This window comes from Vidua chalybeata, chromosome 31 (genome assembly GCF_026979565.1).
Source record: "Vidua chalybeata isolate OUT-0048 chromosome 31, bVidCha1 merged haplotype, whole genome shotgun sequence".
Lineage (NCBI taxonomy): Eukaryota > Metazoa > Chordata > Aves > Passeriformes > Viduidae > Vidua > Vidua chalybeata.
Genome location: NC_071560.1, coordinates 152,030 through 177,331, shown reverse-complemented (window position 1 = coordinate 177,331; position 25,302 = coordinate 152,030). Strand labels below are relative to the sequence as shown.

The 25,302-nt window shown below is 51.8% G+C and overlaps 2 protein-coding genes across 2 annotated transcripts in view; both read left to right on the top strand.

Annotated features, from left to right (window-relative positions):
* Positions 1-8,546, top strand: part of LOC128801717 (zinc finger protein 850-like) — a 102,916-nt gene extending 94,370 nt beyond the window's left edge. The window contains exon 5 of the mRNA XM_053967765.1: positions 7,430-8,546. Coding sequence (XP_053823740.1) covers positions 7,430-8,102 — 673 coding nt within the window. The 3' untranslated portion in view covers positions 8,103-8,546. The remainder of the gene's footprint in view (positions 1-7,429) is intronic.
* The window catches only part of LOC128801753 (zinc finger protein 239-like), a 45,846-nt gene that overhangs the window by 1,735 nt on the left and 18,809 nt on the right, over positions 1-25,302 (top strand). The window lies entirely within an intron of this gene.

Sequence of the window (25,302 nt, the reverse complement as noted above, 5' to 3'; positions counted from 1 at the left end):
CAATGTCAAGCATGCCTTGTGAATAAAGGAATAACCTTAAAAGCGATAGCCTGTTGCGTATACAAAACACTTCATGATTATGCATATATTTTATTTAAAACAAGAAATTCATATGGTACTTGTCAAAAAGTTTCTCTTAATCCCGAGGCGCCTTCGAGTCTAAGTCAGGCTTGAAGAACTTCGTTTCTGTTGATAAGGAAAACCATAAATTCCCCTTCTCTGGAAAATTTAAGGGTTTCTGTAATTGTTCTCTCTCTGTGAAGAATTCCTTGATTATCTTCTCCTTTTCTAATAAAAAGAATATCTCACACACATAGTTTGTATTTTAACTACTAATGCTTAATTTTGATTAGAAAACTACATTTACTATATTATTAGAATGTTAATACAGCATAACGTTCAGCATAATACATATAGTAAATATCTCCGTAGAGCTATATAATATGCATTTTTCACAATCTCTTTACTGTTTCTGAGTTAAAGGGTCCCCTTTAAATCTCTTCTTGTTTTGCAAAATGCAGCCTAAAGGTGGTCGTCGGAAAATCCAGAGCAAAATTTTGGTATCTCTCGCACAAACATAGACAAAAGAAATTCCGAGGCAATGAAGATTTTTCTAAATCTCCTCGGAGTGAAAACTCATTCTCCCATCCCTGACCCAAACCTAACCGGCAATGCAGAAGAAAGACTATTACAAAAAATACTCTAATGCTATAAACTTTGCACTGAAACTGCAGGAAAAAGAAAAACTCCACCAATATGTTTAGTGTTAAGAGTCAAGGCATTATTGATTCTGGCCAGGATGTGCAACAGAAATCATTCCATCCCCAGATAGCCCGGCTGTGCAGAGAAAATCGTTCTGTGACACGTGGGTTTTACTAGATTTCCCCCAAACTTGATACAGTCTGAACCAATCGAAACCCATTGGTTTAATGTTCTATAGTTTCAAGTCGTGCAGTTTTTAGTATTTGGGTTCCTATTGGACCCGGATTTGTTTGCTTCTGATGTTAATTAGGTGGGAACTGCTGGATTTCCTTCTCAGCCTTTTGCAGAGCAGGTGTCTCCAGCTGTGCCGGGGGCAGTGTCTGGGGTAGGTGTTGGTTGCTGTTTGCTGCTGGGCGTTGCTGTTTTGCTGCTGGTCGTTATCTTTGTGGGTATCTTTTGGGCCATTCGCAGAGTGTTGAGCTGCTCAACTCATCTCCATGGAGTGGTGGGACATCCCTTAAAAAAACCTTGAACCTTTCATTGCCCGAGGCCAAGGCAAAGCAAGCCTGAGTAGAGAAATCAAATGTTGAAAAGGTTGAAGTCGATGCCCTGGTGTATTTTCCATGGATGCAATGGCAGGCAGCGCAGTGTGTGAGTGTAAGTGAGAGGCAGAGTGGAATTGTGCCGTTGTGTTCCCCAGCAGCTGCGGCAGTGCAGGCACAGAAAGCACTGAAGCTGCAGCAGTGGCAGCAAGGATTGGCCCCGGTGTCTGGAGATGCCAAAGGAGGGTGGGCAGGCGGAGGATTTGAGCAGAGGATGTGTGGGCAGGCCCAGGGCCTTGCCCCGCTGTGGAGGCCTGGCTGCTGCTGCGCTGCCTTCAGTGCAGGCTCAGTGGGGGCCTCCCATCCTCCTGCTGCAGGTGGGAAGTGCAAATCTCCGGGGCTTCAGAGCCCTGGAGCCGAGGCTGAGGGGTCCCCCGTGTTCAGCTGTGCTGGCGGCTGTTTCTGGCCTCAGGGCCACTTGGCACGGGCCACGCCACTTGGCCAGCAGTGGTGCTGCTTTGCAGTCCTTAGGCAGGGCCCGATGTCCTGCTTGGATATTGGCAACAGCAAAGTGCCAAGGCAGGCTCTGTGCCAGCCCAGCTTCCTGTGGCAGAGATTTCACAAGAGACAAGGATTCTGGCCACAGACTGCTTTAGATGTCCATCCCTTACCTCCAGCCTGCACTAGGTGGAGAATTAGCAGGGTAAGGAATTGCCAGGATGAATTGCAAGGGAGACAATTGAATATCGGCCCTGGGTCTGGCTCTTCTTCTTGCCAAAGCCAATGGCAAAAGCTGTACCCATGGCATCTTGGTTTCTCTCCCCAGCTTCCAAAGGTGTCTCTTTAGTTCCCCATTCATTCTTTCTACCCAGCCTGGGCTCTGGGGGTGCCAGGGGTTATGGAGGTCCCATTGTATTCCTAATGCTGCCATAACCCCCTGGAGGATCTTTCCTGTAAAATGAGTTCTGCTGTCTGATTCTCTTGCTTCCACAATCGTTTTTATTGGAATTATTTCTTTTAGAAGTACCTTAATACGTTGCTGTGGTTGCTGAGCTATCAGAATTGCTTTTGCCCCCCTTTTAGCTGACATGGTGTCACCAGAAGATATTGAAGCCTTCCTGCTCAGGGCATTTCAGTGCCAGGCTCTTACAAGCACACACAGCCCCGCCGGTTTGTCCTGCACTTTGTCTAATTCCCCTTCCTTCCTGTGAAAAACGCCATTCACTTTTGTTAAAATTTTAGAAGTTCAATAGTAATGAACATAGTAATTAAAATTAGGAGAATAAGAGACAATAAAAGTAAACAATTACGGAGTCCGGTTGCCTGGCACTCCACCCAATAGCACACCTTGCTAACACAGGATTACCCCTAAAAAGCAATAGCCTATTGCATATTCATAGAGCTCATACATGATTCAAACATTGCTTTCAAACCAGGGTGTTTCTGCTTAATTTTAGCTCCCCCCCATCTTGTAAATCAAGCTTGGTTCCTCGAAATCTGAGCTTTTCCGAAAAGGAGGCAATAATTCTTCTCCGGGGATCTTGGTGTCTGTTGCTGTGATCTCTGTCCAGAGAGAGCAATGCGAAGAATTTCTTGATTATCTTTTTCGTTCCTTGAGCTAGTTACAAAAAGTATCTTACATCACATAGTTTCTATTTTTATATTATGCTCTAGGCTAAAAACTGTATGTAGCACACTATTTAAAAGAGATAAATACAGCACTATTTAAAAGAGATTATTGCATCATAACTTTCCAACATAACACATATAATATAACACATTTTAATATTTGCAAGGAGCCAATCATATAATATGCATTTTTCACACTTCCCTCCCTTGGAATAGGGTGTTGCTTCTAGACACCATTTGTCCTGTTGCTTCAAAGTACTTTGAAGAGGCTCCATATCTGAGTTTCCCCATTTCCCTGAGGCTACCCACACCTCTGGGTTCACTTCAGCACAGGCCTGGCCAGACATTTGAAACAAAGGGACAACAGAACTAGCCTCTGTATCGCCTTTTACAATATTAATTTGCATTCCCAGTTTAGTGATCAAATCCCCTCCCTGTAACCTATAATCACAATTGAGAGCAAATAAAAATTCTTGCATTTCAAACCCTTCCCCATATCTGCTAAGAGTGGTTGAATCAAGCCACTCCTCTTTCCCACTTCTCCCCTGAATAATCCAAGACATTTTTAGCATGTTCCCCCCTTAAGGGCTAAGATTGAGAGTGGATGGAGAGGCCCCTGTGTCCATCAGGAGAGGCCTCCTCTCGATGCAGACCCAGCCTGAATGTTCTCCAGGGCTCCAGTGTGGAGGGTCCCTGGTGTGATGGGAGCTGTGACACCCCTGACAATCCATGTCCATGCAGGGGTGGACTTGCTCCTCCTGAGGGTGCTGCTGTCTCTGCTTCCAGTGTTCCTGTGCCCTGCAGCTGGAGCCCTGAGTCCTTGCCAGGGGCTGTTTGGGTGGGCTCTCCCCTGCCCAGGAGGGCAATGCCTCTGCCAGGTGCTTGTGGCCGACCCCGTCCCCTGGGTGCTGGGGCCCCCTTGGGCGCTGGGGTTGATCCCTGAGGGGCTGTAGGAACTGTGCCATGGCCTTTGCCTTCAGCTTGGCCTTTTGCTCTTCCCTCCTTGCATTCAGCTGCTGTGCCTTTGTGCCCAAGTGCTCCAGGGCCTTCTTCTGCCACTCCTGCAGCCCCGCTCAGTGCCTGTGGGTGCTCATCCTCTGAGAGCTGCTGAGCTTTCTGCAAAATCCTTCCTTTCTCCAGGGGACCCAAACAAATGCTTAATAGAAAATCCTGATCCTTGCATGTACACTCTGCATTTCCCAGCTGTTGCTTTGTTTTCCTGCTTGTGCTCAGGGTCCCCTCCAGAGCCCGTATGGCAGAGCCGGTCCCTGTCCTGCCGCAGTGTCCAAAGGCGGCCCCCCCGGCGGGCAGGGCCGGCAGCTCCCCGGGGCCGGGCAGCAGCCGTGGCGTCCCGCAGCCTCCTGGGGCCCGGGGGCCAGTGCCGGCCCTGCCCGGGGCTGGTGGGGTCAGGCAGCGCCCAGCGCTGAGCCCCGGCTGCCCCACAGCCCCGGCCCGGCCCCGCAGCTCCCCACAGGCCCCCAGCCCGTGCTCCCGGTCCCGCAGCTCTGCGCCTGGTGCTGCTGCTGCCCACCACAGAGAAACCCCCTGACATCCTGACCTCCTTCTTTTCCTGTCCTGGATACCGGGGATGGAGAGGATCTGGATCAGCTGGCCAATTCTGAGCATAAAACAGTGCTGAAAAAACATCTCAGCGCTCTGTATTTTTCTCTTCCTCCTCTTTTCCATCATCCTTTTTCTTGCCACTGCTGCTTGCCACTACTGCTTCTTGCCACTACTTCTTCCTCCTGCTGCTTCTTGCCTTCCCCATATTGCTGCACACTCCCCTTCACCCGATCCCTTCCCAGCACACCAACACCATCCATCCCTGTTGTCCAAATCCCTTCTCCACTTCCCTTCTTGCCTCCTGGGTGTCCATGTCCTTAATTACCTGTGGGGAAATGTGCAAACGACCTCAACATTCTCCCAGGGGACCCTTCAGAGACATTTTGTGCTCATCATCCCTTTGGCCAGGACCCCTCCCTGGCTTTCCCTTTTCTGCCCTCCCTGGGTGCACTGCCATGTTCACTCCCCGAAGATCCCAGTGCACTCACAGATGAGATTTTCAGTGCTCTCTCCCTGCTGCCTCCTCACAGACCCCCCTGATGTGTCACTCGTCTGTCTCCTGGTCACTGCCGGGTCCCCAATCAATCCCCGATGCCGCCGCCAGCCAAGGGAGCCAATCACCCAAAGTGGGTGAGGCACCTTCAGCTGCACTCCCTGCCCGCCGCCCCGGACGGTGGAAGGAATTCCGGTTGAGCCCCAGGGTGTGTGGAAAAATTGACATCAGCAGAGCATTGATAACATTTTCTGAAACCGATGGCTTCTCCTGTCACTTCCCAGTGCTGCCCCAGCCTGACCTTCCCCAGCTCCATCCCTGCCCCTGCGCTGGGATGCTGTGGGTTTGGGGGGAAGAGGGAGCCGGCAGTGGGTGCTGGGCCTGGGGGCAGGAGGAGAAGGGAAGGAGAAGCAGGTTTGAGGAACAAAATGGTCAAACGCTGCACATGGCAGGAGAAGGTGGGTTTGTGCAGGAAAAGGAGGAATAGCAGGAGGAAGAGGAGTGTGAGGAAGGGCAGAGACACAGGAGGAGGAGGAGGAGGAGGAGCAGAAACAGGAAGCAGCACAATGTTCCATCCCTCCCTGTATCTGCAGCCTCCCCCCAGCCCCAGGAGCGCTGCTCCCCCCACGTGCAGCAGGTGACTGTGGAGGGGGATCCACGATTTTCACAGGGGTGAATCTTGGTGTTTCTGAGCTTGCTTGGGCTAAATGTTGGTGCTTTGGTTTTATATGTGTTGTGGTTTGACATGGAAGTGAATTTTTTTTTTAGGAAGTTGGGTCAAACCAATCAGTGGTCAAGTTTGGATATTGGTTCCTGGAGTGACCACTGAAAGTATGGACACGCCTCTGAGAACACAGGGGGTTAAAAGTAAGAACTCTCAGGGGAACTGGCTCTTTGGTTCTATTCCTTAGAGAGTGCAGACTCTCCCCTGCCCAGCCATGGGCTGGATGGGGGAGGGGAAGCCATGCAGCTTTGTCCAGGTAGGCCGAGGGGGCTGAGGGTCTGGAACCGAGCCAGCTCCTGGACGAAAGGGTGGAGAGAAGTGGAGATGCCTTTGTTCCCCCCCCACAGAGGGAAAGAGACAGAGAGCCTGGCGGCACCTGGAGATTTGCTGGCAGAGGAGAAGGAGAAAGGGGCAGGGGGATGATGCCCAGCTTGGGAGACAGGAATGCTGAACAGAGCTTTCAGCCGTCCAGGGAGTCTGAACTTTTAACCCTTTCCGGGAAATGAGGGCTTTGTAAAATATTACTCTTCCTCAATTTGTAGTGGAAGAGAAACAGTCTAGGACTTGTGATGTTAGAAGAAGAAATATTTAGGTGGGAGGAGATGATGAAGTAGCTTTAGCTGGACTTTTTTTATTAGCTATAGACTGAACCAAATTCTCCTACAATAGAGATTGCATTTTAGAGGGATGCAGTGGTGACCCAAGGAGACCTGCTTCAGCAACTAACAGCACAGGAATGGCAAGAAGAGAAGAAAGATGAGGAGGGAATGGTGATGCCCTCTGTCTTCGGGAAGAAGATGATCTCTGTTCCTGGACCCTTGGCCCCAGGGGAAAATGAGGGGGACTGTAGTCCCAAAATGAAAAGCTAAACTGTTGTGTCTTTAAGTCTGTGGCAAAGCATCCTTAAAGGAGCCCTATGAGCAGTCTGTCCATGCACGGTGGTGAGAGCACTGTGACATGGAAAGGAGAGTGTTACACTAGCAAATTTTCTCCCAGCGGTTGCCATGTGTGACATGGAAACACAGGAGGTGGCAACTGTGTTTCCTGGGGGGTCTGTGGTGCAAGAGAGACTTCACTCTCCCTTGATAGACTGAGTATTGATTATCTGAAAGGTAGTAATTTCATCAAGAATCCTGGGTAATGTTTCATGGTGGGTGTTTTAGAAATTGAGAGGAGGAGGGGTATGTTTTCAAAAGTCTTCATCCTGGATTTAGTCCGTGTGTCTTGTGTAGTAGTAGTTTAATATAGATTTTTTTTCCTTTGTTATTAAGCTTGAGCCTGCTCTGCTCTGTTCCTGATACCATCTCACAGCATTTATTTGGGAAAGTGTATTTTCATGGGGGCGCTAGCATTGCACAAGTGTCAAACCATAACAATATGGCAGCTGAATCTTTATCTTTTGGAGGAGGTTTTTGCTGACTTGTGATGTTTGGGGAGTTTTTGATCTGTGTCTTGAAGTTTGCAGGATTTCTGGGCTGAATCTTGGTGTTTTGGAGGTTCTTCCAGACACAAGATTCCCAATGACTTCTGAGATTAATGTGGGCAAGGAGGAACCTCCAGTCCAAGGTGCTCTCCTCTTGTTTTTTCCCCAAACCAGGATTTGTCATTCCCAGGGCGTGGCTGGATGGAGGAGGAGGAAAAGCCCCAGAGATCCGGCAGGAGGAGTGGCTGCAAACCCAGCCCAGGGAGCTGCGGGGAGGAAAGAGCCCCCCTGAGCCAGGAAGGCGGCCGGAGATCCAGCCGGAGCTCAGAGCTGGTGGAGAAGGCTCATGGCAGGGAGAAGCCACACAAGTGCTTGGAATGTGGGCAGGGCTTCAGCCAGAGCTCCAGCCTGATCCAGCACCAGAGGATCCACACTGGGGAACGGCCCTACACGTGTGGGAGATGTGGGAAGGGTTTCAGAGAGAGGTCCAGCCTGTTCGAGCACCAGGTGATCCACACTGGGGAACGGCCCTACGAGTGCTTGGAATGTGGGAAGAGCTTTGGGTGGAGCTCTGCCCTGAGAATACACCGGCGCATCCACACTGGGGAGAGGCCCTACAAGTGTCCCCAGTGTGGGAAGAGGTTTCAGACCACCTCCGATCTCCTCAAACATGAGCAGATTCACACAGAGGAGAGGCCCTTCCGCTGCCCCGACTGCGGGAAGGGCTTCAAGCGAAACTCCCACCTCATCGTGCACCAGCGTATCCACACTGGGGAGAGGCCCTACGAGTGTGGGGAGTGCAGGAAGAGGTTTCAGACCAGCTCCAGTCTCCTCCTACATGAGCGGATTCACACAGAGGAGAGGCCCTTCCGCTGCCCTGACTGCGGGAAGGGCTTCAAGCAAAACTCCCACCTCACCAAGCACCGGCGCATCCACACCGGGGAGAGGCCCTACGAGTGTGGGGAGTGTGGGAAGAGCTTCTCCAGGAGCTCAAACTTAACCAAACACCAACAGAGGCACCACTAAGGGAAGCCCTGTGAGTGCCCCGAGTGAGGGAAGAGCTTCGAGTGAGGGAGGAGAGTGAGGGAAGAGCTTCGTGCGCTGCTCCAGTTCCATCCCCCATGGGAGGCTCCGGGCTGGATGATCCCCAGTGACCCCTGTTGGGCAGAGCCCTGGTGCCCCCGTATGGGGAATAAAACAGAGAGTAAAACAATGGAGCCGGTAAAGGGGCCCGATATCTGAGGCCTGACTGAGCAGAAACTGTGGGAGACACAGACACAGTTTAAGTCTCCCTGGGCAAGAAGTGACCAAGCATCCTGTTGTGAGACTTTGTGATAAGATAATGTTCCCAGGTGACGGGATGTCATGAAGAATGTGTAACCAATGGAAATTGTTAGCAAACATCGAGCCCTATAAGCACCACACAAGTAAAACCCTGTATAAACACCTGGTACGCTCAATAAAATTGGCTTCTGATCTGAGCTCGGCTGTCCCCGTCTCTCCATCGTGGATAGCCCTGTTGTGGGTGATCCCCGTTGGGTGGGGGGAAGGTGTTGGAGGGAGTTCTTTCCCTTCTCCTTGTGCTGCTGTGGTTTGGTTGGTGATAAATCCCCTCCGTGTGCCCGGGCTGGGTCTGTTGTCCCGGTGCCGGTGCTCGGGGCGGGATCTCTCCCGTTGCTTGTCTGCAGTCCCGGGCCTCTCCTCAGCCAATGAGAGAATGCGATGGACAAGAGCCAGCCAATCCGAGAGAGCGGGGCTGATGACTCACCAGTTGCCGGGCAGACCCGCAGCAGGCAGTGTTCCCCACCTGGACCCCACCCTCCGTGCCCAGTCCCGGCCCCGCCGTGGGGTCCCCCCAAGTCCCTCCCCACCGCCCCCCATAACCTGGAGTGGGTTTAACTGGGAAGCTTTACTGGGAAGACTGGGAGCAGGCGGGCAGGGGCAGAGTGACAGCAGGGCTGGGGGGAACACACGACCACCCCCCAAAATCATCGTGGGGACGGAGCGGGGGGTCCCGGCCGGGCCCGAGGCCGCGGGGAGCGGCTGCGGGCGCCGGCGGCTCAGGAGCTGTGTGGGCAGAGAAAAGGGGGTGATAGCGGGCTGGGGGCCCGGGGGGAGCACACACGTTCTGGGGGAGGGGGGGCACGACCCCCGGAACCCCCCTGACCTTCTTGTGCAGGCAGAAGCCGAGCCCCAGTGCCAGGAAGACAAAGCCCAACTCTGAGTCCCCGATCCCTGTGGGCATCTTGCTGCAGGCGGCGTCTGGCAGCATCTCTGGGGCGTCTGCAGGAGTCAGGACCCCCCAAAACCTCTCACGGACACCCCAAGCCCCTCCAAGCTCCCTCCCGATCACTCCCAGCCCACCCAGGACCCCCTGAAACCTCCCCCCGGATCCCTTCCCAACCTCCCCAGCACTCACCAAAGCCCCTCCCATTCCCATCAGGATCCCACAGCCCCTTTCCAGTTGTCCCCTACAGCCCCAGGACCTCCAAATCCTCTCCCAATCCCTTCCCAGCCCCACCAGGACTCAACCAGACCCCTCCCAGTCTCTTCCCAGCACAACCAACCTCATTCCAGGCCTCCCTTAGCCAAGAGCCCCCGAAGTGCCACCAGCTCCTCGTGTCACCAAGAGCTTCCCAAGTGCCACCAGCCCCCCAAGTGCCACCAGCTCCTCGAGTGTCACCAAGAGCTTCCAAAGTGCCACCAGCCCCCCATGTGCCACCAGCTTCTCGAGTGTCACCAGTCCCTCAAGTGCCACCAGCCCCTCATGTCACCAAGAGCTTCCCAAGTGCCACCAGCTCCCCAAGTGCCACCAGCCCCCCAAGTGCCACCAGCTCCCCAAGTGCCACCAGCTCCCCAAGTGACACCAGCTCCTCGAATGCCACCAGCTCCTTGTGTCACCAAGAGCTCCCCAAGTGCCACCAGCCCCTCAAGTGCCACCAGCCCCGAGTGTCACCAAGAGCCCCTCGAATGCCACCAGCTCCGAGTGTCACCAAGAGCTTCCCAAGTGCCAGCAGCCAGTTGGGTGTCACCAGCTCCAAGTGTCACCAAGAGCCCCTCGAGTGCCACCAGCCCCTCGGGTGCCACCAGCTCCAAGTGTCACCAGGAGGTTCCCAAGTGCCACCAGCCACTTGAGTGTCTGTTGCATGCTGGGATTGGGTTTTAGGGGTTCTTATTTGTGTTAGCTAGTCAAGTCCTGTGTACCCCCGTGCTTCCCCCGTGTCGTTCCCCCCCACACTGTTTCTAGCCCCATGCTGCCTGCCGTTGGATTTTACACCTCCTGCCGCTCCTGTGACCACTACCCTGTCCAGCCCCGGGAGCCCCCGTGTCCACTGCCCCTATCCCCACCATCCCGCTCAGCCCGAGGCTCAGTGTTTGCCCCTGCGCTGTCCCGGTTGGTCGCTGTCCTACGTCATCACTGTGGCACCCACACGGATTGGGGGAGGAACGTCTGCCCTCCCTATCGCATCCCCTATATCATCCCGTTCCCTCCCGGGTCCCAGGGCCATTTCCCCCACGTGGAGTGGGAAGCGTGGGTGGCTACCCCCCTCACCGCAGCTCTCCGTGACAATAAAGCCTTCCTGCCTTCCTCGTGGGTGATTTGGACATTCTTTCCTCTTTGCCTCGGACCCTCGCGCGGGTGATGGAACGCGGCAGACCCCGACCGGCGTGCCGGCGGCAGCGGCACGCGGCAGAGAAGCGGCGGACCCGGGAGTCCGGGCGGAGGCAGCGCCGAAGGGCGTCAGAGCTGTCCCAGACCTGGGAGAAAGAGTGCAACGCTGCAAATGGCACCTAACAATAGGGCCTGAGCTGGCAGAGTAGCCCTATGCAGGCGGAGACTCACCACGAAGCACCGGGAGACGCGCCGAGAGCCGTCGCCGCTGGCGTGCGGCCGCACCGCGGATCAAAGGGCACGGCCACCGAGCTGAGCGTGCGCAGTCCATGCGGAGCGCTGCCGGCCAGGCGCAGAGCTGCGACGGAACTGTGCTTTGTGTTAGACTGAAAACGGGAGAGAAGACTCTCCAAAGAGGTCAGTGAACTCTCCGCCACCCACACAGCGGCACGCAGTGCCGCCTGTGTGGGAGTGGAAGTGAATCTCTTCACGGCCACGAAGAGCCAAAGAAGAGAAGCTTCCTGAGACTGAGGACCCTGGTGCCTGCTTTTTGTTTGCAGAGATCCCGGTTTGGTGAGTACTTGTCAATGGGAGGGTACCCGGGCTATACTCTCCTTCACTTGGGTGGGCTTTGCCGCGCTTCCAAGGGTACGGACATGCAGCACGCAGCGTGAAACGGCGGCCGCCAGGGTCTTCTGTCTTTTTCAGTTTTCTTTCCCTCTTTTTCTGCACCAGGGGTGAGGTTGTGTGGGTAGAAGTAGCACGGGGACCGTGCTATCTGCCGACCAGAAGGAATTTTTTACCCTACTTAAGGGAACTCTATTGGTGAAGGGCCCCTACCCCAAAAATTCGGTTAAACAGTTTGTAAGGTGGTTATACTTTTCCTTCCCACGCATAACCACGGGGGACGCTCGCAAAAAAGAGTTCTGGGAGTGGGTGGGAGTGAAATTGGCGGAGGGGATCGAACGCAGGGATCCCTCCGTGAAAGATTCCTTTGCCACTCTCCATTTGCGGATTTAGGAAGTGGTGTAAGCGGAATCCGCACGAGAAGCGAGCAGGGAGGGAAAAGAGCCATCGTACAAAAATGTTGCTTCCCCTGAACGTGTTTCCCCATCTTCCTTTCCTACCCCTTCTTCCCCTAACCTGGGTGAGCGGGGTGGGGGGTACTCCGCTGTTTTAAGGCGCAGGGCAGCCCCACAAGCGTGGGCCGTGCTCCTGGATCCCCCAAGCTTCCCCGGCGCCCCTGCCTTAGCGAAATTGGCTACTTCACTGAGGAACTGACCCTCAACCCCTTTTCCAATCCCTTTTTCCCTGCTGCAAATCCTGGTTCTAGAGCTTTCCCGTGCTGCTCTGTTTCTTTAAACCCCTTCCTTTGTCTCCCTGAGGAGGCCGAGGCCACGTGCTTGATCCCTTTGTCTTCCCAAGATGGAGGGCAGCCACATGGCAGGGCCTCTTCTTCCCACAACCCCTTTCTGTCCTTTGTCTCCTGTATCCCCGCCTTTGAACCAGCCCCCACCTGCCTCCCTGTGGGCGTGGGCGCCGCCCCCTTGGGAGGTCAGGTTACTCCCTCACCCATTGTTCCCCCTCGTGTGGGCGTTCCCTCCAGTCTTTTGCAGGTCCTCCCTGCTGAGTCATCCACCCCACCCTTTCCCTCCGGGGAGAGCTCTGCCATCCCCCCCCGCTGCCTGAGGGAGGCAGCCCCCATCCTGTTCCCCACACCCTGTCCCCGTCTTCCCATGGGCCCTGGAGAGTCGGGCGGGAGGCAAAGGGTGGGGGGGGAATCCGAGCCCCCGACTCTGCATTCCCATGGTACCCGGAGACCCGGGAGGGAGGGAAGAGGAGGGAGGGGGGAGCAAGAGCCCCCGACTCTGCATTCCCATGGTTCCCGGAGACCCGGGAGGGAGGGAAGCAGCAGGAGGGGGAAGCCGAGGTGGGTTTCTGAGCATTTTCCAGATTCCATGGAACGGGTCGAGGTGGCAGCTGAGAGGCATGTGGAGGGGTCAGAAGCCCAGGACAAGTCTGTCCTGGAAGCAGCATCCGTGAACACTGAGACACAGCTTGAGATCCCTAAAAGGCCCAGAAGCCACGTGGTTGCCTTGGATGCTGTGCCTCCAGAGAACACTGGTCCGAAGCAGCCTCCATCGAGATGCCAATGCTTCCACTGCGATCAGAGAGGACATTTTGTTATCCAGTGTCCATTTTTGGGCAGGGCACCCCCAGGGACAGTGGGAGGGGGGGAGAGGAGGGGAAGGAGACCCCATTCCCCCAAAAAACTGAAAAAACAACGCACATCAGCCTTCCGTGAAGATAAAAATAAGGCAGACCACAGCACCTTAAGGGGGGCTGTGATTTATCAAGTAATTGTGCAGGTGGTAGTTCAAAACATCAGGGTGCCTGTGAGTGTGGCAGGTGACCCCATCAATCAGGCGGTTGCATCAAACCACAGGCGATGCAAAAAGAAAAAGGACCCTACAATCTCTTTATAAAAAATGCTTTTCCCCAGAGCCCCAGAAAAACCTTCCAGCCACCCCTGTCTGAGCGTGTCCCCAGTTTGCATGCTTGTAATAAAGTTGTCCCAGTTCCCCTATCCCCAAACACCCCGGGAAGAACCCCCCCAGCATCATCGCAGCATGCCCTCTCCATCTGCAAAGGGCAGCCGTTGCAGCAGCTGAGACACCAAGAGCAGAAGCTGAGTGAAGAAGCAGTCAGACGAGCAGCAAAGAAGATCAAGCAGCCGTTCTTCTTTTTTACATTTTGAAAAAGAGGGAATTGTTGGATCCTGGGATTGGGTTTTAGGGGTTCTTATTTGTGTTAGCTAGTTGAGTCCTGTGTACCCCCGTGCTTCCCCCGTGTCATTCCCCCCCCACGGTGTCTAGCCCCAGGCTGCCTGCCATTAGATTTTCCACCCCTGCCACTCCTGTAACCACTCCCCCACGATCCCACTCAGCCCGAGGCTCGGTGTTTGCCCCTGCGGTAGCTCGGTTGGTCTCTGTCCTATGTCATCACCGCGGCACCTGCACGGATTGCGGGGGGACGTCTGCCCTCCCTATCACATCCCCTATATCATCCTATATCATTCCGCTCCCTCCCGGGTCCCACGGCCATTTCCCCCAAGTGGAGTGGGAAGCACAGGTCGCTACCCCCTCACCGCAACTCTCCATGACAATAAAGCCTTCCTGCCTTCCTCATGGGTGATTTGGACGTTCCTTCCCCCTTTGCCTCAGACCCTCGCACGGGTGACGGAACCCGGCAGACCCCGACCGGCGTGCCGGCGGCAGCGGCACGCGGGAGAGAATCATCGGACCCGGAAGTCCGGGCAGGGGTGGGCCCGAAGAGCGTCAGAGCTGCCCCAGACCTGGGAGAAAGAGTGCGATGCCGCAGGACCCCAAGACAAAAGTTAGGGGGTCTGCCGAAGTTTTTATAGGGTGAGTGGTATAGGGCAACCAACCCATGAGGGCATGGCAGGGGAGGAATCTAGGGCAGGACTAACATTGTATAAACCTATCAGAGAGAGCAGGGGAGGGGGATAATGCAAAGCAACAAATGGGGTATCGAATACTACAAGATAGATATCCTGGCTTGTAAGATAAGCATATATTCTATTTGCCATCTGTCAGAGGTGGGGCAGGTATCTTCTGTTAAGCTGGGCAGTTTTCTTATCTCTTCCAAGAACAATGTCTCCCCGGGGGAGATATCTTCTGTTAATGGGCCATTGAATGGCTCACTGCATGACTGATAAAGTTACATCATCCCATTGCAAGATGCTCCACCCAGAGGGAGGAGACAAGCATCCCTACCTGCATAAAATCAGCATTTCTTGAGACAGCAACTCAGCCTCTTCACTGGATTCCCAGAGGAAGACCAGGCCCATCTACTCTATCACCAGACCTTCAGAGAAAACTACACCCTTCTACGGGATCATCGCTTCAGCAGCATTTCATCTGCCACTCCAGGAGCAGGAGGAGCAGCCACCATTTAACTGGACTATCCCCAACACCCTGACTCCTCAGGGTGTCAGGTTTCTGACTCTATCAGTAGTTTTGTTTGTACTAATTACATTTTTTTTAATTTAGTTTTTTTCCTAGTAAAGAACTGTTATTCCCATTCCCATATCTTTGCCTGAGAGCCTTTTTATTTTGAAATTGTGGTAATTTAGAGGGAGGGGGTTTACCTTTTCCATTTCACGGGAGGCCCTTGCCTTCCTTCACAGACTCCTGTCTTTTCTAACAAAGACAATAGACAAGGAGCACTCTGGAAAAAGGGGTAAGGATAGGGAGGATTGACAGCTTGGGAGGAAGGAAGTTAGGGAATGGCTTGGGGAGATTGGTAACTGGGGAGGGGAGGCGATTAGGGAGGACAATAGTGGGCAAACACAAACTTAAAGCAAAAACCACACCACAGCATCTCCTCCTTTTCTTTTAAAATAAAGAGAGGGGAGAGCCCTGGTGTTCAAACAAATTGGTGAAGGGTATGGGTGTATGACAATACCACATTCATATAACAGATACAGCAAATTTCACATAATGGATACTATTCTTTCACAACATATAACAATTTACTAGAACAACAGAGATGATTCAGAAACTATCAGGAAAAGGATAAACTTATCATTGCTATAAGGTATAGGATAAAAATCTTCTTCACCAAATATAAAATGCACAAAGTCCTCATAAAGCGCAGGTGGATCCGAGGTATGAAACACAGGGGAATTGGGAGCATTGGGATTTCTGGGGCTTGACGAGTGACTGAAGAGAACACAAAGTACTTCAGGGGGCCAATCGTCTTGCAAGACACGTTCACTGAAGGGTGATGTAGTTGTACTAATTTTATTTTTCACCTGACGGCTGCATGGAAACGGTGGGCATTAACTTGATTGGGTGGCTCTTCCTTCTATAACACATAACTCAACAAATAAATTACTTCAAAATTGTCTAGAACATAAAGGACAGTTGCATAATACAAAAAACCTGGTTTGAGATGTGGGGAGTTGATTAATAAATCAATATTTAATTTCTACTTATAATACTAAATGGTAATAATATAGAAATCAAAAGGAATATCAGGTAGGGTATAGTTAGGGAAATGGATAGGGAACTTGAGCAATCACCTCTGCAAGTCCAAGAAGTAATTTTATTTTGACTGTTTCTTTTTATTTTTATTGTGTGTCCCTTCGTTTTGTATGTATAGCAAATTTTTGATTTTTGGGATGGGCAAACATTCGCCCAATGTCCCTTTATAACATGTTCTAAATTGTTCCTTCTGTTTCTTTTTTTTACTTGATTATTTATTGCAACTGCTGCAGCTTGCAAGTCTATTATCCGGAAGGGTTTTCAGAGAGGCCTTGAAGGATCAAGGCCATTCGGAAGATCCTTCCAAAAACTGAATGCCAATTGAATCCGGATTTGATTTAATTCACAGGAAAAACCATGATCGCATTGGTGACTGCCAGAAGTAGTATGGGGTACAGGTGCGGTGATTGACCTGGGCGCAGCCATCTTGGGAGGAAACAAAACGGCGACTTCCCAGTCTGGGTTTCCGGCTCCACCTTCCTCCGAACGAGTCCCCCCAGACAGGGAAGGGACCTCCCAAAGATGGGACGTCCCCTCAGAGGAGGAGTTGGAGGAAGGAGTAGGGGGTGGTCCAGCTCCGCATTTCTACAAAGGGGCCTGGCCTCCTGCACACAATTCGTGTAGTGGCGTCTGCGGAAGGGGCGGGGCTGGCGGTAAGTTTGGGGCTGGAAAAGAAGGTCAATGGCGGGAAAGTGGGCTCCAAGCGGCGTGGCCATGGCCATCTTGGAAAGGGGGTGCTGGGTATACTGCAGTTCCCTCGTACGGCCTGAACAGTGTCCGGCAGGGCACTTGGGATGGCACGGCCAACGCCATCCCCAAGGGAGGATAGGGAAGGGTTTTGGGAAGTCCGAGGGACAGAGGGTACAGGGGGCTTTACAGAAACCACAGGGGAACTTACAGGGGAGGGGCCTGCCGCAACAAGATCTCGATGGTGTGTGTGGATGTCGCGGGCCTCTTTATTATTAAATTCTCCCCTATACTTATGAACATGCCGTCGTTTGGTGGAAAATTTCTGCCCCATTCTTGCTTTTTCTACTCTCTCAGCCCTCATGGGATGCCCCAGCTTTTTGGGGGAGAGCCCAGCTTTGGATAAGAGAGACTAGAAAAGGCACTCTCCTGATAAGTGGAGGGTACCCTCAGGGAATGTTCCAACCTTTTGGGGAAGAGCCCCAGTGTTGGAGAAGTGGAGGGTACCTGTGATCTCCGCAAGCTTGGCCACCAGCTCTTGGAGACTAAAACCACCCGCCGGGGATATGCCCTGCTTCGGCTCACTTACCCTCGGAGCGCGGGTGGAGGCGTGTTTCTGGCCATTCGCCTTGAGGATCCACGGGAGTGACAGTGGAAATCCCCTCGGACCAGCTTCTTATCAGGATGCGCCGGCCCGGAATCGTTCTCCTTAGCCAGTTTGAGAGCCGGCTTCCGTGGTGTAATTGCAATTAACTGGGGACTTTTTCTTTCTCAGCTTGTCGCCGCCAGGGACCTGGGTGTTCCTGGTGCTTCAAGGCCTGTCCCCGGGGCCTTGGGCACAGCCACTGTCAGCCCCTGGTGTGCTCGTCCCAGTGCAAACACCTTGCCCTGCAGAGATTCTGGGATCTTCCCTCTCACTGCTCAGGGCCCTGACTCAGCTTAGTGTGAGCCATCCGACAAGCCTTCTCTCTCCGTCCTTTGGGTAAGTCCGCCCCCTCAGGGTACCCGATAGCAAGAAGAAAGTCAGGGGTGGAGAGCACGTTGGCAAGGACGAGAGAGTCCCGGAGCCTCAAATTTTCCACTCAGCTCCTCTTAGAGTCCAAAGCAGAGCTTGCTGATCTTTGTTCTTGGTGTTCCTTTCCCCTCTTCTTCAGTGAGGCGGGTACCCCCACAAATTTGCCCATTTGTTTTAAAAGACGAAGGAGGAAACCATCCTCTACCACCATCTGTCACAGTGTGCTGTTGTGGCGTGCTGGGCAGCGACAGCAGGGGCGCGACCTTCCCCCCGAGAGCTCTGCTATTCCTAGTTATCGCTTGGTCTGGCGCAGGAACAGATAACGACGACACGGGACTTGGGGTAAAACTGGATGGATTTGTTAGGTCCACGACCTGGGATCCCAAGACAAAAGTTAGGGGGTCTGCAGAGGTTTTTATAGGGGGAGTGGTATAGGGCAACCAACCAATGAGGGCATGGCAGGGGAGGAATCTAGGGCAGGACTAACATTGTATAAACCTATCAGGGAGAGCAGGGGAGGGGGATAATACAAAGCAACAAATGGGGTATCGAATACTACAAGATAGACAAGGAACACACTGGAAAAAGGGGTGGGGATAGGGAGGATTGACAGCTTGGGAGGGAAGAAGTTAGGGAAGGCCTTGGGGAGATTGGTAACTTGGGAGGGGAGGAGATTAGGGAGGAGAATAGTGGGCAAACACAAACTTAAAGCAAAAACCACAGCACAGCACTGGCAGCCTTGGTCATTCTGGGAAAGGAGCCAGACTTTATAAAAGCTTTTAAGTAGTTAGGCCCCAGTGTGTTTTCTGGTGCTCCTCCCTTACTAGTGACCACACGTATGGGAAGGGATTACCAGCTCCCTTTCAATGGTAGCCCACTCCTCTTGGTTATATGGCCCTTTTGATTATTAGTATTATTATTATATTCTGGCTTACCTTTAAGGGAAATCTGTCCATAATTACCTCACCTTTTGCTGCTTTCTTTGCCTTTCCATCCACCAGCTCATTTCTTTTTCCCAATTCTGAGCTCACTCTCTGCTCTGCTTTAATATGCACACTTCCAGCAGCCGGATTATCTCTTGTGCGTGTTTGATGTTCTTTCCTTATGAGGTCAGCAGTCCCCCCTCTCTCTCTAGACAGCTCCATGTGCGTGCACAACTCCAAATGCATGTCTAGAGTCTGTCTAAATGTTTATTCTCTTTCCTTTTGCCATTTCCAAGGCACGGGGCAGTGCAATAATCTCGGCCTTCTGCGCAGAGGTGCCTGTTGGTAAGGGTACAGATTCTATTACCTCTCTGCAGGTAGTGACTGCATATCCAGCAGGTTGCTTTCCACTGGCAACGTAGCTACTCCTGTCAGTGAACCAGGTCTCTGCATCGTCCAAAGGAGTGTCCTTTAAGTCTGGGTGGCTGGAGTAAGTAACTTCAGTAGTCTCCAGGCAGTTATGGTGTACTGCTTCTCCTTGATTTCCACTGAGAAAAGAAGCTGGACTGACAATGTTAGTTACCACTCTCTCTATATCATCTTGTTCTACCACGATGGCCTGGTACTTCAGGAACCTCTGTGGTGAGAGCCGGTGGCTGCCCTTTACTTCCAGTACTGCGGGCACTGTGTGGGACACTAGTGCAGTCAATTTCTGTCCCAGGGTAAACTTGCGTGCTTCTTGTATATTCAGCACGACTGCTGCTACAGCTCTGAGGCAACCTGTCCATCCTTTGGCATTGCACCTAGTTGCTTGGAAAAGTAATCAACTGCCCTCCGGTATGAATTCAAGTCCTGAGCCACATGGGAAAATAGAAAGAATCTGGAAGTCCCAAAGCTGGAGCTGACATGAGGGCACTCTTTAGCTGGTGAACGGCCTGTGTGGCTTCCTTTGTCCACTGGAGATCTCTATCTGACAAACAGTCTGTAATTATAAACCCACAGCTGGCACCAGCCTGCCATGCCCATGCCTTTTTCTTTAATACTCTGTATCCTTGGAGTTCTAGGAAATTTGAAAGGCTTCTTCCTTCTTCCTGTGGAGTTTCGTTTCTACACAAGCCTCATAGTCTTTTCTCAGTTTTTCTCACACACACACCCCCAGGTGGCAGGTATCAGATGTGATCCTCCACACATAAGCTTTAAGGTCTCAGGTTCCGAACCGGCTTGATCAGGAACCTTCAAATTACACTTGGGGCATAGAACAGCAATACCAGCCCCTCTCACAAACTCTGTATTGCAGTCGTACTCACGCAAGGTGCCAGCCTCTCAATGCACCAAAAACTTCCGGGAATTGCCTGCAGGCTATTCCATCTATCACTTTGGCATTTCTCCTTTATTTAAACTCTCTTTCACAAAATCTCAGTCTTTTCCAGTTCTCTTCCCGTGCAATCTAATTAAAGCATTGTTTCTATTGACACTCACTTTGCTGCCCTGCAAAAGGCTGTGCCTGTTACAGCAAAAACTCTGATATGCCCACAAACACAGACCCCCCTCCTTATCTCAAATTCACCAGAGTCAGGGTTTAAGTTGCTGTGGGGGAGGAATTCTTGGAATTCCTCTAATTTGTTTTACCACAGTTAAACATAAATCACCATACTGTAGCTCTTCTGCATAAAATGCTACACTTGTTGGAAGCAAAATCCTAAAATCTCCAGAAACACAACCCTACAATCCCGAGAATCAAATTACCACAATGCCGGGGAAGAACCACACCAACTCACTGGGAAAGGTGGCATCTCCACAAGTGCCCACTTTTTTCAACACAACACAGCATACAACACTTCAGCACCTCTCCACATCAGCTTCCTCTGGTCCCCACACACTCTGGGCACAATCAGAAAAACAGCACACAGTAAAATTCCAGGAATCAAGTCCGAACCACTGGGGCAGAGGAACCCCCCAGGTTCGTCTAGCCATGGTTAAAATGTGCACAGTCTACACAAATCACCACCTTTAAACACAGTAAACGTCCTCACCCACGTTTCTCCACTTGTTCCACTTCTCCGCGGGGCGCTCCCTGCCCCCACAGCTTATCCCAGCCGGCGCCTCGGGCCTCACTCGGCCACTTCAGACATGGGTAGAACTTCCCCCCGCACCACGGGTACACTCGCTGGCTCACTCGTTCACTCTCTTTATACACCAGGCACTCACACGATTAAGAACACATTAACCACACAATGTCCGGACATCACAAGCACACAAACTTTGGGTCCATTCGACTCACCCCCAGAGTCGCTAGCAGTCGCTCCTCTATTCCACTCGCTTCCTCCCGTTCCCGGCCGGCCCCTTCGCAGGAGTCCGGAAACGCGGTACTAGAGGGTCCCTCTCACTTCGGGGGTCCGAGCTGCCGGCCCCCGTCTCACTCACTCACCACTCATCCGCTTGTCTCCCGGTTTTTCTTACCAATCCGACGCTCCTCTGCGTTGCTCGTCTCACGCTGATCCTAGGGTCCGAAGGTAGCCAGCGACTCCCGAGGGTCCTTCGAAGCAGGTGGATGAGCTGTCCAGCTGTCCGGGGGTCCTCTTCGGGTGTGGCTATCCCGAACGAGCCCCCAACTGAAATGAACAGGGCTAATGTCTTTATTAATGTTCAGCTCTTTATTAAAAAGATCAGCTGGGCAGGGGCTCGACACAGAGCTCTCCCCCATGGTCGTAGCTTTCCCAAGTGGCCGAAAGGAAGGAGGCGTGCAGAGCCTGTCGCTGAAGCCCAGAGCAGCAGCTGTCCCTTCTTCTTTCCTTGTGGCACACCGGTGGCCAGAGGATGAGGAGGCGTGGCGTGCAGAGCCTGTTGCTGAAGTCCAGAACAACAGCTGTCCCCGCTCCTTCCCTGGTGGCAGCACCACGGCTCTCTCTCTTTCTGTCTCCCTGCTTCTCACAGCCTAACCTAGTCTATTCTTTTTTAGGTGATGGTGATGGGTAAAAGTCAATCGGTACTTACCTAGAGTTAGTAGCTTTTTTGGTGTTGCCATGGGAACTAAGAAGGCCCTGCCTGCGTCTCTGGGGAACACTTGGAAACTGTTCATTACAAATCCCTCCTCTATTTCTTTGCCCGGGCTTAAGTCTGCATCAACTTACAGTCTTTGGTTTTTGAGGGCTAACTTCTTTTGGCATTTGTATGCTTTTACTTATGTCTGATGGTAATTCTCCTGTTCTTTAGAAACTAAGTAGGACTTAATAATATTCTGATTAAAATTTTTTTCAGTTAACTCTTTTGGCTAAAGGACACTTATTCTTATTAAACAATTACCAAGTACTTAAACCTTTACTATGGTACTTTGACTCCAAAACAGTTATTAACATCTTACTGTGTATCAGTCTCTAGCAAGTCTTCCTTAAAGTTAATTTTATGTCCTCTGGTTTCTTAATTACTGTCCATGCACAAGAGGAGGCAGGTGACACTGTTGGGTCTGGTCTGGCATCCGGGGGTGGCACTGGTCCTTTGACTCTGGTGACGTGGGTCCAGCCTTTTCCTTGGGTTCGCACCACAGTGTGTGTGGTGAGTAGCGCCTGGAAAGGTTCTTCGAATTTGGGGGTTAATGGAGTGGTAATGTTTCAGGACTTTATCAACACCCAATCCCCGGGACTGATGTTGTGGGCATTGGTGTCAAGAGGGGAAGTTTGGGGGAGATACCCCTTCTTTCTGAGGCCTTCTAGGGATTTTCCTATGACCTCTAAATATTTCTGAGTTGCTGCCTCCCCTTCTAGATAATCTGCTGTACTGAAAGGGGTGATTAAAAAAAGGGAGTCCAAACATCATTTCCTAGGGAAAGACCCCTATGTCGGACCAAGGTCTGGTTCTGATGCGCAAGAGAGCGAGAGGTAAACACCTCGGCCAATTCATCTTTGTCTCTTCAATTAATTTGGTTATCACATTTTTAAGAGTTCTATTCATCCTTTCCACTCTTCCAGAGCTTTGAGGATGCCATGGGGTGTGCAATCTCCACTTTATCCCCAGGGCTTTTGTTACTTGATGTAAAGTTTGAGCGACAAAATATGGACCTCGGTCCGAGTCAATGTTACTGACTAGCCTGTGTCGAGGTCTGTTTTCTACGAATATTCTTGCAAGCTCCTGCGCAGTTTCCTTTTTGGTTGGGAAAGCCTCCACCCAGTGAGTGAGGTGATCTATGATCACTAGTAAATGTTTGTACTTTAATTTTCCCTTGCAGGGTCAACTTAGCTGCTGCTGCGATTATTTGCAGGCAAGTTGGCCATCCTCTGGCTACTGGCTCTAGTAGTTTTGAGACGTAGGCTATTGGCTTTTTTGTCTTCCCCACTTAAATGCACTCTTAGGGCTTCTTTGAGCAACTCATTCATGTTCTTTTCTTGCCAGTCCTCCATCTTTTCTAGATTTTTGTCTAATATCGGGCCAGGATTTGGTGACAAACTAGACCTTTAAGAGGACTTGACCCTCTGGGCTATCTGGGTCTATATTTGAATATAACTGGAAATTTCGTTTTTAGTCGGTTAAGCCAAATTGCCAGGGTCTCATCCTTCTCCTGAGTACCATCAAAGGCCAATTTGGTGTTGCTTCCCCTAGGGATACTCTTTGATCCCTCTTATCATGAGGGGCCTATAGTCTCTCATGTTTTGCCTTCCTTCTTCCTGGCTGGGACTCTAGTTAGGGTCCACCAAGGGCATCCCCTGGTTCCCTGGGGGCCCCAATCCACCCTCTCTTTCCCATATCTTCACCCCTGCCTCTCGGATCATCTGGACCTCTCTTGGAGAGAACAGAATGCTTAGAATAGCTCAGCTCTCCCCAGGTACAAATACTCAGCCCTAGAAATTGGTCCAACTGGCTAGATATTCCAGCGGTGTCTTCCACTAAATTTCTTAGCTCTTTCCCAAATCCCCAGACTTCGGAAGCTGCCAAACTTCCAAAACCTAACTCACAAACCTTCCACAAATCTAACTCCCCCAGCTGCTCTACCCATAGGAACCCCTCTAAGGGGAAAGAGCCCCTCCACCCTTGGTGCTTTGGATTGGGTGCCACAATAGGGCCCTTTTTCTAAGGCACCAGGCAGGGAAATAGTAGTGGAGACAGACACTGGAGACCAGGGGGCATGCCAGGTGGTGAACCAACACTGGGCAAGGGTGGCCTTGGCTCCCAAGTGGGAGGAGGCAAGGAAACTCCAGCTGGAGAAGGGGAAGAGGGAGTTGGGGAGATGGTTGAGGAAACTGGGGGAAGGGACAATGGAACCGAGGTGGGAAAATGGGGGAAAGGAATCAGGGACTCAATAGGAGGGGCTGAAGGACCAGCTGGGGAAACTGTTGGAGAAGTAACAGGAGCAGAAGGGGGCAGGAAATCGAGGGGGTCCCATTCCTTTATTTTTCTAGTCTCCCCCTCTCTATTCTCTTTGTCTTCCTCTCTATTTCTTTGTAACTTGCATATTCTCAGTCTCATTATTTATAGAATTCTCCAGCCAGCAAGCTGCATAAGATAGTTGTTCTATATCAAGGTCCTCTTGGGTTTTGTTTTTTTTTTTGTGTTGGTTTAACTGATTACACATCCACTGATCTCAGGTTCCATACCATGGCTACTCTCCCTGTAATCCTAACTTCAGCCATACTTCTATACTGTAATGTATCATCTTACTCTTGTCTAGACCCTTTGTGGTCTTCTGAGAATCCCATTGGTCTAACAGTTGCCCCAAGGGGCTGTTATGGGAAATTCTCTTTGCTTTGGAAGGATTTGCTCCTTTACTATAACCTCTTCCCATTTTCAGGCCTCAAAAAGAAAAAAAATATATACCTTAAATGGTGCTTCTATCTAAAATGGAATATACTGACAGGCAGCTAAAGCTCATCTGGCCCCTTCCCAACTTAGTATTTTGAATCACTTGACTGAACTTAATCTCTTTTAACTAAATTCCCACTCTTGGTCCTACCCTCTTGGCACTTTACATTCTCTCTTGGCTTGGACAATCACTAGTCACACTCTCATCTATTGTCTTCTGTTCTTTTGCTCTTTGGCCTAAGTTTTGGACTTCTTGATGGACTTTCTAGGCTTGGACCCCTGCTAAGTCTCACCCAAACTCTTACTTGGCCTTTGCCCAACCTTTCTACTAGGCTTGGGAAGCTTGGTCTCCCTGCCAAGGTAAGGTTGAACGTCCTGCCGAGCCTTACACTCTAACTCCGGCCAAGCCCCCTTGCCTGACTCTCCTACTAGGCTTGGGAAGCTTGGTCTCCCTGCCGAGGTAAAGTCGAATGTCCTGCCGAGCCTTACACTTGAACTCCGACCAAGCCCCCTTGCCTGACTCTCCTCCTAGGCTTAGCTTGCTTGCCTTCCTGCCGTTCTGCTTACTTGAGTTCATGCCTGCTCTGCCAGGGACCTCTGGCCCTGCCTGCCATTGACATCCCACCTGCCCTATTATACTGTCCTGCCTGCTGGGGACATGCCCTCTGCCTGGCGGGACTTGCTGTTCCTGCCTGCTAGGACATCCTGCCCTACCTGCCCTGTTATCTTGTCCTTACTGGTGAGGACATGCCCTCTGCCCAGCGGGGACATGCCACTCCTGCCTGCTAGGACATCCCACCCTACCTGCCAGGGACATCCCACCTGCCCTGTTATCTTGTCCTTACTGGTGGGGACATGCCCTCTGCCTGTGTCGTGGGGACAGGACATTTTCATGCTCATTATCCCAATCGTGGTTTCTGCTCCCTGTTCTCAGTTTGTTTTGTCTTCCTTCCCCCCCCGGCTGGCTGCTGGCTTGCTGCTTAGCTTGCTTGCTGCTCTTGCTTGCTGCTGGCTGCATGCTTTGCTGGCTCTGCTTTCCTCTCTTTTTTTTCTCTGCTTTTCGCTGGCTTGCTTTTTTGCCTTTTTTTTTTTCCTTTTCCCCGGTTTCCGTTGTTCCCTTCCCCCCCCC